Source organism: Seriola lalandi, unplaced genomic scaffold (assembly GCF_002814215.2).
Source record: "Seriola lalandi dorsalis isolate HSWRI2012SDOR001 ecotype SW California unplaced genomic scaffold, Sedor1 jcf7180002054875, whole genome shotgun sequence".
Taxonomy (NCBI): domain Eukaryota; kingdom Metazoa; phylum Chordata; class Actinopteri; order Carangiformes; family Carangidae; genus Seriola; species Seriola lalandi.
The window spans coordinates 1,044,350-1,058,031 of NW_019525428.1; the positions used below are offsets into that span (position 1 = coordinate 1,044,350).

The window sequence follows — 13,682 nt, forward strand, 5'->3', positions numbered from 1 at the left end:
TCTGAGAGGGGACATGTTAAAAAAATAAGGCTGAAAAGAAAAGGTGTGAATGTTTTACTTAAAAAAACCTACGTATAATATAATGCATTACTTGTACATAAAAGTAATTTGTACACAAAACGCTTCAGAAGAAAAATCCACATTGTACCACTTGGTGGCGGTAATGCGCCATTTTGTTGTTGGTTGCCAAAAGAGGGGCAGGAGGGGGAGGTGTTAATAGTATTACCATGGCAACGGTGCTGACGTATAATGAAAACCCTCCCACGGGTTTTTGGACAGCCTCCTAGATGAAAATAGCTTGGTAACATCCAGTTAGAAGCCATTGTATTAGTAGGGACTGTAGCCGCATCTTTACAGTTATAACGTACAGTTACGTGTTAAACCGTTTTTAATCCGTGAGTGTTAACACCCGAGCAGCGTAATAATAGATTTGAACAGTAAACTAGAGTCTGTTGTCGAGGAAGTAAAGGAAAACAAGAAATTCACGAAGGTCTAACGACGACTGTATTTTTCATCCGGGACGTTAAGATCGGCGGAGGAATTCATCCGACTCCGCAGACATCGGAAACGGGGGAAAAAAGCTCCGCCTAATTCCGCACCAATTGGTTATTTCCTTCAGATATCTTCGTTTTACAGTCCGCGTTTGGGTTTTTCTCTTAGGTCTGTGCGCTTAATTTAGATGGCAAGCTTTCCAGACTCTGTCAACGAAAATGATATAGGTAAGTTGGAAAATGCTACGCTTAATAATGTCTTGTGATTGTAGGTCCAGTGAGCAGCGTTGTAGTAGAAAGCTACCGTTACACCGTTTCCAAGGCGGTGTAATGTTAGCATCTGATGTTCTTAGCTTCTTAATAGTGTTTTTCAAACATACAACAACCGTTGCAACCTGGAAAATAATATTACACCTAATTAAAAAATTGTTAGCGTAACGTACCAGCTAGCTTGGGGGAAGGTATTGCAACAGCTCGGAAATTAAACTGCTATAAATCAATTTAAGCTAACCTACATCCAAATATTGTTTTGTACAGTATTTTCTGCGTAGTGAGTTCACCCAACCCCCCATGGTACACCGCGCGGGGAGTACAGTTCATTAGTACAACAACCAGTTAGTCCTCTGTTATCTCGCAAACCCATAAAATACTGTTTAAAAACACTCCATAAAATCACACCTTCGTAGTGCATGCTTGTTTGTTGAATGTGAAATGGGCTCATAGTTGCCTCTTGTGGCCGTTGGCGTATAAAACAATCACAGCAATGCGATTCTAATCAACCGTCAAGTGCCAGCGCGTCTCCGCCGTTAGGGGGCGATAATGAGCCCAGAGCACCAGAGCGAGGTCAGTAAGTTGTCCTGCTCGTAAATAATATATTTTTTTCTTTCAACAAGAGAAAATACATCGTGGTTGTTATGCAACCCCCTGGTTTAATAAAACTACAAACTCCAGCAGTTGTGCTTTTTCCATAAATTGTTGGTTGAAAATCCGTTTTTTTGTCGCTGAGGTGCAGACTCTTCCCTCCCCCACAAATCAGCACTGAGTGAATCATAACAACGCTTGCCACATCGGGGAGACGTACGTGCGTGTGTACACGTTAAACGTTACAAGGCTCTATAATGCATAGAACTTATATGTATATAAACTATATTACTTGTGTCTCATATAGTGTGTCTGAAGTGTTAGTTAAATGCTTAAATTGTCTTAAATTCCGTTTTTTCCCCAAAATGCCACGCATTAAAAATATGTTGCACTACCTTAAACATGAGTATATGAGGTTTCCAGTTCAATAATTAAGCTTTATTTTTCTTACTGTCAGAATCTATAATTTTATTCAGTGGTACAACCAGAAACTTTAAGAAATAAGAAAATCAAAGTCAACCTTATGCTTACCCTTTACCTAAAGCATTTACCTTCACGCTAATGTACTTAAAAGAGAGCCCAACTCCCTTCATACTTACCTGTAAAGGGGAATCCAATTACCTGTACCAAGCCCTGTACTGTATAGATTTATTGCACTACCTTAGACAACTGTTGTCACCAATGAAACTTACAGACGGACCTACATTTGGTCTTTAAAAGATGTTAAAGTAACTCAGAAATCTGCAGACAGTATATTCGTCTGTGTGAAGTTATTTTTCTCATGATAATTGCTGCTTGTTGTGTTTTCCATACAGTTGTTGTGAAATTGGATCAGTGTGTTAGTTTTTTTTACTGGGGGAAATGTAAACCAAATGCTTATTTTCAAACGTGGATTATTTTATCAGTTAGTTTATTTTATGGACATTTTCTTCAAAAAATTCCCATGAGTTCCCCACCCCCTGTTTTTGTACAAATTGTTTGGTTAGCACAGTTAGCCAATCAGAGTCCTGCATGGGAGGTTACTTTGACATGATTGGAATTCCTGTGGGTTGGTCTGAACAAACAGGGGTAGTAATGTGTTAATAATTGATCCTATTGGTGAGTGTAGCTGAAGTAACAGTGTTGTTTTTTTTTTTTTTCCAGGTAAGGCTAAGTTCATCGGTGAACTCGTGGTGCCTGTTGCTCCCTTCGACCAGAAGTCTGGGCGGGAGGCTTGGACAGTAGCCTTTGCACCCAATGGTTCCTACTTTGCTTGGTCTCAGGGGCATCGCATCGTCAGGCTCATTCCCTGGACAAAATGCCTGAAGGACTTGTAAGTATCATTTGAAACTTACTTGCACTTACCAGCACACTAATATGGCCATGATTATTACATTAAAACATTACATATATATATTTATGATTGTGTTTCTGAAGTTTCTGAAAAAAGAAAAATCTTAAACCCGTCATTTTAAATTGAGTGTGTGGAAATAGTCTTAAGGTTATGACCTTTCGGGTTTTAGTATTTGAATGTAGAGTTAATATATGTGTCATCCATGTAATATTTAGGGGTCCACATACTGCAGGCGCTGGACCCCTCCATGAATTCTTCATATCATTATTATTATTGAATTGTTATCATTATTATTATTATTGCTTGACCAACAAGGTCCCCCTATTCGAATCCAGCAAGGGCGCTTGTTGAATGTCATTCCCCAGCTCTCACATCCAACCTCGTGTCACTTCTCTGCTGTTGATGTGGCAATAAAGGCATAAAAGCACTGAAAATAGTTCATCCTTTTAACCCATGCTTTAAAATAACAAGTGTGTCATCCTGATGGCCTAGTGACTTCAGTGTGACTGGCTTTAATCCAGCCACTGAGTTTGCCAGTGCTGTGTAATGAAGGCAGACTTCTAAGCTTGTGTTTAATATGCACTGACAAAGATAATTTCAAGCTAAATCCAGCCCACATTCTCAATATTCTCTGCTCTGTCTGCTTTAGCTGCTCTGTTTGCATTTGATTTCATTTTGACATTCATACAGACTAACTGCACTTCACCATGTCAAACTCAAGTGCACTTATCTGCAGTTTAGTGGTAAATCACTGGAATTACTTAAACCAGCAAATTCCCCTGAGATTAACAGGAGCCTGAATTCGATGTCATCAGTATTACACCACTTCTTGTCCTTTTGTTCCACGCAGGACGGCAGTGAATGGAATTATTTTCACACATAAAGGGTACTATTAGCTGTGTGTATTTTACCAAACAGGACAAGTGCAGGAGAAGCAGAAACGTTGCTGTGACGCAGCTGAAAGTCTTAGTTCTACTGCATGTAGTAAGGTCAAGTTACACATAGATCTACACAGATAGTGTTGAACTTCCTCAAAATTCCACCTAATGCAGGAAGAACAATGAAGAGAAAGAGGTGCTCCACGGTGGTCTGGACACGTGGCTGCATTATCAGCTCCCTTTCTGCTTAACAGGCTCGTTTTCCAGTCAATCAGGCCCTGTGACTCAGAGACACAGTGAAATTGTCTGTAGAACAAGTTGCTCATTGTTCTCAAACTGCAGGGTGGTTAGCCGCTTCTTTTCCCCGCAGTGGCAAAAAAATACTAAACGTTGCAGCTGTTGAAACATATTTAGGATTTTGCCAAGTCAAGCTGTGATGACACGTATTTCCACTACAGCCTCACAGCAGGAGTTGATAGCTGCACAGTGCTGTTCTCCTGCTTGGTAGCATGACTAACATGTGACAGTCTCTTCCCTTTAGCTCTGTCTGAGGCATCTAAACTCAGTTTCTACCTGAATTTCTGGTTTAGAGTTCAGATTCAGACAAATGTGAAATCTTGAACAGAATGAACTTACCTACAGTCTGTCATTGACCTCCTCCTGTGTATCTTTCTCCATCCTCCGTTGCTGTAGTTCGATGGGCCAGTGTGGGGAGGGCACCAATGCCTCAAGCCCCCGGCGTCTGTCCCGGCAGAACAGCGACGGCGGCAAGCTGATCCCAGCGTCGAGCGAGCCCTGCGAACGCACCATCGACTGCGGTGACATCGTTTGGGGCCTGGCCTTCGGGTCCTCTGTGCCGGAGAAGCAGAGTCGCTGCGTCAACATCGAGTGGCACCGCTTCAAGTTCGGCCAGGACCAGCTGCTACTGGCAACGGGCCTCAATAACGGTCGCATCAAGATCTGGGATGTTTACACTGGTGAGGACACATTGTCATTAATTAGAAGTACTTTTCCTCTTCAGCTTCATTAGTAAGAAATCAGATTAGGAAGCCAGCAGTCTGTTTAAAGATGGAGATGCAACTAGGAAGTACAGTTCTTGCTTCTTCTTTGCAGTCGTGTATCTACATATACTGTATAATGTGTGTAATGCTTCGATATCTTTTCTATTCTTAAACCGATAGGACGCCATGAACTAATGGTCGTACTGAAGGTTTTGTCAGAAGAGGCTTTTGTAGGATTATGGATGTTGGATTTTTGCAAATTGTGTTGCTAACGTGCTTCAAACGCTCCTGTGCAGACTCAGGAGGATTACCTGTTAAATAGAATGATACATCCACAGAGGTTTCTGTTTGTCATTGCACCCCTGCTCATGGAGAATGTTTCAGTATTTTCAGTGATCAAAGAAAAGCATCAGTCGCCATGTATTCATTCCACGCCGTAATTAAACATCTGTTTTTGTTTAATCCTTATGGTTTTTCCCTCGCAGTTCTCTGTTGAGCATGGAAAGTTGGAGGATGTGGAGGTTTTTGGAGCAGGAATGTTCTTGCTGTGCCTGTAAACTCTGTCCGTGACATTTTTATTGTTAAATTGTGCACGTTCTCAAACTTGAAAGAGGAGGAGTTTCACTTACGGATCAGTTTTTCATTTTTTTTTTTCTTTTTTTTTTTGCAGGAAAACTGTTGCTGAATCTGATGGACCACACTGATGTGGTGCGAGACTTGACCTTTGCCCCTGACGGCAGCCTCATGCTGGTCTCTGCATCCAGAGATAAGACCCTCCGTGTGTGGGACCTCAAAGATGATGGTACGTAGATGATCTGTCGCTTTAACTCAGCTTTCTTCTCTTTCTCTTTCCTCCACTTGAGTTGTAGTGATGTGACAGCACAACTCCATGGCCTTTTGTTTCGTCAACTGAGAGCTCGCTGTTGACAGGAGAAATACCAGCCCTCTGAACTGTATGACCAGTTTTGAAAAGTAGGTGAAAGATCCATGGGCTGGAGCCAGGCTGTACAGTCCAGCGAAATCCTTGTGTAATATACAGTGAGGTCCAAAATCCGCCACTTCCCCATGGGAAAGTGGTTTCAGACTTTTGGATCCCACTGTATGTTTACACATGCTGAGAAATTCAGTCACTGACAGAAATTAGGAGATTTCTTTATCTGCTGTATGGTCTGCATGAACCACAAAATGCAGAAGCCACGCAGCAAGCGCAGGTCATGTGAGCCCTTGCCCCAGGCCCTACACGAGGCCTGGGACATACATGGATGATGATTTTTTCCAGAGCAGTAATGCTGTGACCTCTATTGTTCATGATTCAGTTAAACTCGGTTAAATGCAGCTGATACTTGGTTTATTGTTAATGAACTCAAGCCTGACACCTAAAAAAACGTGGGTTAGTACTGTTATCTAAACTCACAGGATGTCTGGTGAAGTCCTATAATTTCTCTTACTGTCAACAAAACCAACTGTTAATGGTTTTAAGAGGCGGACAAACACACGGTTGATTCGGGTCTTTCCATGGAAATAAATAAAGTAAGCTCAGTCCTGTCGTTGTGGTACAGATCACAAGAAGGACGTGATGCTCAAATACTGACAATGAAGAAGGATAAATAGACATAAATAAATAACAGTATGACTCGTCATGTGGGTGTCCTGGTATCACCACCACGTCACTCTCTCTCCCCTTGTTTTCCATCTGTCCCTCCACTGTCTGATTTTAAATAAAGGTACAAAAGCCAAAAATAATCTGAAGAGAAGTGTAACTCGTTATATGTGCTTTGCGACAGCAGTGTAGCTGTGAGACTGAATGACATGGTGTTGTTTGTGTCCTGCAGGTAACATGGTGAAGGTTTTGCGGGGGCATCACAACTGGGTGTACTGCAGTGCCTTCTCCCCCGACTCCTCCATCTTGTGCTCAGTTGGCGCCGGCAAAGCAGTACGTACACAAGTTCCCTTTTTTTACTTACTTTGATGGGTTTGCTAGCTAATCTGTTTGCAATTGCTTGTGACCAGTTATGCTTGATCAACCTACAAAATATAAAACACTCCCCATCTGCCCTGCCCTCCCACTCCCACCTTAGAACAAACTGTGCTCGGTGTCATTACAAGTTCAGCTACCTGCATCTAGATTCTGTCTGGTTTTTGTTTGCAGTGGGAAACTAAAAAAAAAAAAAAAAAAAAAAAAAAAAGGATTTTGGTTTTTGCTGAAGTTTGCATGCAGAGCAGACAACTGTTTTCACTGCTGCTACATACAGATGGGTGACAAATTAAAGGAAAAACCTGAATAAATGAGTGAGACATAACAAATGCAGCAACTTCTACACATTTACAGAGCCAGTTGAGTCTGATTTTGTATCAAGACGACAAGAGGAAAAGATCTAAGTGAATTTGAAAGAGGGTTGATTGGATGTCAGGAGCTTCAGTCACAAAGATGCTCGACTGGCTGGTGTTTCCATAGGAACAGTGATGAAAGCGCCGTCTGTATTTAGATCTACAGGAAAGATGTCAGTAAACAGGGTCAGACATTGTCTTGGACAACGTATTTGATGAGCATAAGCATTAGTGAGATATGTGAGGAAAAACAGATGAACACCTCACGGCAACAGCCGTCCGTCCGCAGTTACATGGAGAGGGATTTTACAGACTGCTGATGACATCACACCTGAGAGAGCCTAAACCAAGGCTAAAGCCACACAACTATGTTTTCATTTTAAAATGAAAATGATCTCTGTCCATACTAACACACCTGAAAAGGCATATCACATGGCATATTCACGTACACTGGTCACATGCAAGCCAGTGTAAACAGGAAGTAGATTGTTCACTCTGCAGTTGATTAGTTGAAAATCAAAGTAGGTGTAGTGTAAAAATACAGAATTTAACTGCACAGCAGTTCACAGCATCGTTTCCGAAGGAGTTTTCAAACTAAATCGGGTCAAGCAGCGTTTGCAAAAGTTGTAGGCGCTCGAAAATTCAGGAGTAGTGTGGACACCAGGTGATCCAGTGGCTCTGTTATGCTCTGCTGATGGGAGAGTTTGGACGGACATGTTAGACAGCGCTCTCCAGCCCCATCATCAAAACGTCAAATGAGGGAATATGTTTTGGAAAAACAGTGTTCATCCCTCCAGTAGAGTTCAGAAACCCAACACTTTACTAAGACACTCTATGTCAGTTTTTCCTTTAATTTGTCACCTGTCTGTAGTTGAAGTCAACTTGTTTCTGCAGCCCTTAAGGCCTTTATGTTTCAGGACATTTATTCTACAGGCTGGCCACCATTAGTTGTACAATATCTACAGTGTTGCAGCTCTAGATAAACCTTGAACATAGTGGTAATGGTAGACATGGTGGTGGCTTTGTTAGGCTGTGTGTGTCCCTACAGTGTGTGTCTTGCTCTCCCTGTCACAGGTGGTGGCAGAGCTCAGTGTGTGATTGGTTTTGAAAGGACCGCCGCGCTGACATTTTGAGCAGCCGGTGTAAACCGGGGACGCACAGTGCGCAATGCCCAAAGGCCTGGCCAGGGGCAGCCTGGCACCTGACCAGCAAGGTCAATCTGTACGTAGGTGCTGCTCCGTGTCTGTCTACCTCTGCTGTTGCAGTTCCTTTTTTTTTTATTTGATTAATTTCAGTTTATAACTATCATTAAACTGGTGCTTAAATACCTCCTCTATTCCCACCTCAACCCCCCACCTCTCTCCCAAACCCAAACCCACTTCCACCCCACCCCCCACCCCACCCTCAACTCTAAATAGCTCCGTCGACCATCTGCACTCACTAGCTTCTCTTTTGTTACTGTCACTGTGAGTTTCAATGTTTCCCTCGTAGCATACAGTGTAACATTGTGATGCTGTCCGGGGCACGATCATAGAAAAAAAAAAAACCTCAGCCAGCCACAACAGTTCAACCAACCAACCTGCCCGCTCCCTTTACTGTCAGTGTCAGCCAGCAGCTGCCAGTGCTGTGCAAACGCTGCGCACATTATTGTTGATACACAGAAATAATTATGAAAAAGTTCTTTGTGCCTTTGCAGAGCACTTGTGTTCCATAGATGTCAGCCGTTTCCTTAAAAATAAAACAAAAAAAAAACAGTCAACAAATTGGCCGGTTATGTGGAAACATGTCCATCTGCAGTCCTCCGTGGCTTTGTCTGCTTTTATAGAGAACATTTTCCGCTGCTGGCAGCAACATTAGGAGCAACAATAAATAACTGCATTTCATCTGCAATTGTCAAACCAAGTGCTTGTGATTTAAAAAAAAAAAAAAAAAAAAATAAAAAAAAAAAAAAAAGGCAGTTTAAAATGATGCCAATGATTTGACTTAAAACTGGGAAACTAGAAAATGAGGAAGGAAACTGCTCAAGAAACTAAACTATTAGGACATATGTTATGTTTTCTTATATAAGTCATGAGCTGCATTTGTTCACAAGCAGTTTTTTGCATCTCTACAAAGCATTTTCAATTCCTAACAATCAAATAGTGAAGAGATGCAGGAGTTAAATAATTGCACAGCTCCTGATGATGATGATGCATTTCCATTTCCATTTCCCTGGAGCAAAGATATTAATCCTAAAAACTCAGACCATGGCTGACTGTTAAAAAGTAAAAGTTTTCAACAGATGATCACTTTTCTCCCTCTGTGTGTGTGTGTGTGAGTGTGTGTGAGTGAGAGTGAGTGTGTGTGTGTGGTTGTGGGTGTGTGATTTCATATGTGTACTTTGCCAGAGGTATCAACCCTTTGGCCATAAAATATTCTTTTCTCTTGCAGTATCTGTCTCTCTTCGTAGGCTTCTGCCGGAGGTGCGAGCCTATTGTAAACACAGTGAACTAAATCTCTGAAAGGGGAAACCAGTGGAGTAAAATTATGTTACCTTAAGTTACTGCTTGTTTTATTTTCTCTTTCTTTGTGTAGAGTTTTTTTTTTTTTAATAATAATAATAATAGAAGTATTTATTTAGTATATTTAATAACACATTAAAAACTTAAATTATGATGTAGTTTAATACTATTCTATACAAATGTTGGAATATTAATTATAATTGTCAATGTAGGTGAAGTGTTGCATTTTGACGTAGCCTTGCTGCTTGTGTAGCATGTGCTCTTTTGTTTGTTTGGCCTGGTTTAATGTTACAAAGCTTTACAATGACACTGAGCATTTGTTAAATTCTGTTTTAATTCCTGTTGCTTAATTTAATGTCTAAATACTTAACTTGTGCATATAGTAATTGTAAGTGTAAACTAGCACATCTTTACTCTGTCTGAATCATTTCATGGGCTATAACCGTGCTCTCTTCACGTTGCAGGTGTTTCTATGGAACATGGATAAGTACACGTTGATCCGGAAGCTGGAGGGGCACCACAATGACGTGGTGTCCTGTGAGTTTTCACCGGATGGGGCACTGTTGGCCACTGCCTCTTACGACACCAGGGTCATTGTATGGGACCACCACAAGGCCACCATCCTGCTGGAACTGGGGTAAGGAAATGCATAACCACGCAGATAAAGATGGAGTCTCTCAACGATTTCCACTTAAAACAAGTATTGTATTTCTGCAAAAAAATTATATTTATGGGTATTTATGTCCAGTATGATCTGTAAAAGGGACAAAAAGATATTGGTAAAAAGGTCAGTCATAGTGTAACAGCAGCACATGAACACATCAACGTCCATGAAGTGACTCTGTATAGCAATATATACTGTAGATCTCTATCTTTGCTAACATTAGCTACTGTTCATGCCAGACCAAAAAGTAATACAGATTAAAATAAAGGTCCCATCTAGTCTAAAGGTTTGTCCATGTGTAGTGTGATTATAGATCAGCTCTAGCTTCTATATTAATACTGTGAAAGTATCAAAGCCTCAGTCCACAGAGAAATGCACACAGCCTTTATTCAGAAACTGAGCCTTAAAACCAGCCGTCAGGACTTCTGGAACTTTGTGATGTCACAACAAAGCAGTCACCAAGCCCCGCCCACCTGGACCCACCATCCAAACCTTGCAGGATTTGGTTTTTACCTGAAAACAGTCAGCCAATCAGGAAAGAGGCTCACAGCCTCCTCTCTTCTGATTGGCTCACTGACCTGTTGTTACTAGAGCTCCAGAGAGAAGCCTGAGAGAGGAGATGTAAAACTACATTGAGATGTTTTTTGGTTCTTAAAACCACAAAAATATCTTATGGATCAACACTTCAAATAAAACACAGGAGAAGAGGAAAATATGAAGCTTTAAAGTTTAAAGAGTTCTGGTGGTTTACATGAAAATACATCTTTGAAAGGTGTCGACAGGAACTGTATCACAGCATCGTGGGAAAAGCCCCACAATAACAATTTTCTTCCTTTTACAAACAGTGAATGTTCATTTAATGAATAAGGTCTGACACTGACGCTGTTACTGAACTCCTGCTCTCGTCTTTCTCCAGACATCTCTTCCCTCCTCCTTCACCCATTTTTGCTGGAGGGGCAAATGACCGCTGGGTTCGCTCTGTGAGCTTCTGCCCTGACGGCCGCCACATCGCCAGCATCACTGATGACAGGTAAGACACCTAATGACATCAGAGTTAAAGTCATTTCCTTAATTGGTTACATGTCTTTTCTTGACTTGCCTCGTTTTTCTTGAGGAAAATGAACATGTCACTATGACACCTCGAAAACCAGTATCTTTTGCTGATGTCTGAATTTGATGACTGTTGTGTGCCTCATAGTGTCTGTTCTAAAAGGTCATTTATATCAGCATAAACATGTCTCAGCAGTAGATAAACAAACATATCAAAGCGTTTAAGTCCTGAAGGAACAGTGATTTCAGAATGAGTCCTGACAGACTCGCGTTCAGCTTTGTCCCTTCAGTGGATGTTTGTTTATTAAAGCTGTTTTTTTCCTAATGCCTATTAGTGCGAATGGGCTGATATGTAAACAGCAGAGTGCAGCAGAAAAGCTTCACTGTTTGCGGCAGTGTGTATTTTAAAACCTTGCAGGGAGTCATGAGTCTTAATGGGGTCTTCAGAGCACAGAGCTACTGTATGTTGGGTCACATGACTGTCACAGGGCAGCTATTAATCACTCTGACTGCTGGCTGAGGGCTGAGCTGCTGCTAGAAAATATGCAGAGAAAAGAAGCAGGAGGAAGCGCCACAAAATGGTGGCTGTGGAGGAACAAAACAACAACGCAGCTCTCCCACTGAAGGCTGTGAGAGTTTGAGGGAAAACACCGTCAGTCATAAAGTTTTCACCAGTAATGTATTCAACGTAGGGACTGTAAAATTAGACAGTAGAAGTATGGAAATTATTACAAAAGTGACTTTTTGTTGCAGCTATAGAAAGATTTATCCAGATGAATCTTCGAATATTTCTGAAAAGATGATTTATCATGACCTGAAAGATGAAAAAAAAGTACAGAATCAGTGAGTCACCACTGCAGTTTGACACATCTGGTGCAGGGTACAAGAAGTTTCTCACTGAATGACAAAACTTGAATTGCTTATACAGTGTGTTGCTCTGGAGGATGTAACTAACACTTATTGACCTTGAGACCTTAACCTCAGTGTTTAACATTTATTACTTCCAACCCCATAAAGTCTCCGGTAGATGTAGATAAACCAACAAAATAACAATAAAACGTAAAACCCAGATGTGTAATGGATCCTTTGGCCTCCCGCTCACCCCAAAGGTCCGCAGTTTACCTGAGGTAGACACCCTTGAATCACCCTGTGGTTGTTCTGTTAGTGTACCTCCTGGAAAAGATATATATTTTTGTTCTGCCTACTGTGAGAACTTTAAAGTGGTGTAGAGTCAGAAAGCAAAAAAAAAACACATTTTCAGTTTACGTCACTCGTGTGAATTTGACCTCTGGACCTTTACAGTCCGTGTTCATTCACCCCAAACAGACGACGTACAGTACAAACAGTAAGTTAGCCTGCAGTGTTTACATCAGCCATGTCTGTGGGTGTGTTTCTGTGTTATGACTGATCTCATAACTCACCAGAAACTCCAGATGTTTCTGTTATTTCCCTCCCAGTCTCCTTTTTCCTCTCATCTTTATTTGTTCATGAAGCAGTTTTTCTTTTTCTTAAGTAAATTTTTTCGCTCAAGTTTGAATATTTTTAACTCTTGTGGTTGCGTCTTGGTGTCGGTTCGCTCCACCCTGAGCAAACAGTAGGAGTAGCTGCATCATCAATCATCAGGTTGTTTTTCCTCAACGACATGTTTGTATTTCATGTTTTAATGAACACAAAATACAAATAGATTTAGATTTTCAGGCTTATTAAATTAATGTAGAAGAGACAACACTTGACTGGATTCTACATTTTCCATTGATGCAACCAATGACATCTTTTTATTAGACTCCCTCAGCCCAGTAAGTAGTAGTTGACATGTCGGTGCAGGTTGTAACTCCAGTTTTGCGTCTGTTCTCAGGCTGGTTCGTTTCTGGAGCATCGAGGAAAGGGCCCCTCAGGCCATCGCCCCTCTCTCTAATGGCCTCTGCTGTGCCTTCTCTGCTGAAGGAAGTGTCCTTGCTGCTGGGTAAGACACCGAACACATGTTCAGACACACTCCATCCTGAACACACACCTCACATTACATCACCTCAGTCACACCTTATTGACTCCTGCCTCCTGACAGAGGAGCCACGGAAACCAGTTCTCCGTGTTTCATCTCGCGCTCTGTCAGCATCAGCCGACCATATGTGTTCTTTACCCTGCGCTCATAATGAAAGAGTCTAATGACTTTCTGTTTGCTGTAGGACTCGTGATGGTAGCGTGCACTTCTGGGAGTGTCCTCGTAGCGTTGCCAGTCTGCAGCACATGAGCAGGATGGCTCTCCGCCGGGTCATGACCACCCAGCAGGTAGAGGCTCTGGCCATTCCAACGCCGCTCCGCGACTACCTGACATACAAAGTCATCTAAAAACCACCTCACCTACCCACCCACCACCCCAGCACAGGCTGACCCAGCTGCACATGCCACAGCAGCAGTATGCTGAAAAACCAATGAGTCCCTTATTTTCTGAAAAGTATTTTGGAAAACACTTTTTCATACAACTGTGATGGATAAATGGATGTGATCGGGACAGGAGGAAAAGAATTTTAAATTTCACTGAATCCACAGAGACACGTCCACATCTCAAACCCCCCTT

The 13,682-nt window shown here is 41.8% G+C and overlaps 1 protein-coding gene across 1 annotated transcript; it reads left to right on the top strand.

The window, feature by feature from the left end:
* Positions 1 to 308: 308 nt before the first annotated feature.
* wsb1 (WD repeat and SOCS box containing 1) lies at positions 309 to 13,518 on the top strand. The gene is made up of 9 exons (XM_023428438.2): positions 309 to 719; positions 2,496 to 2,664; positions 4,257 to 4,540; positions 5,235 to 5,366; positions 6,397 to 6,497; positions 9,858 to 10,030; positions 10,974 to 11,087; positions 12,963 to 13,070; positions 13,291 to 13,518. The coding sequence occupies exons 1-9, from the start codon at positions 680 to 682 to the stop codon at positions 13,451 to 13,453; spliced, it is 1,284 nt and encodes a 427-aa protein (XP_023284206.1). The 5' UTR covers positions 309 to 679; the 3' UTR covers positions 13,454 to 13,518.
* Positions 13,519 to 13,682: the final 164 nt, after the last annotated feature.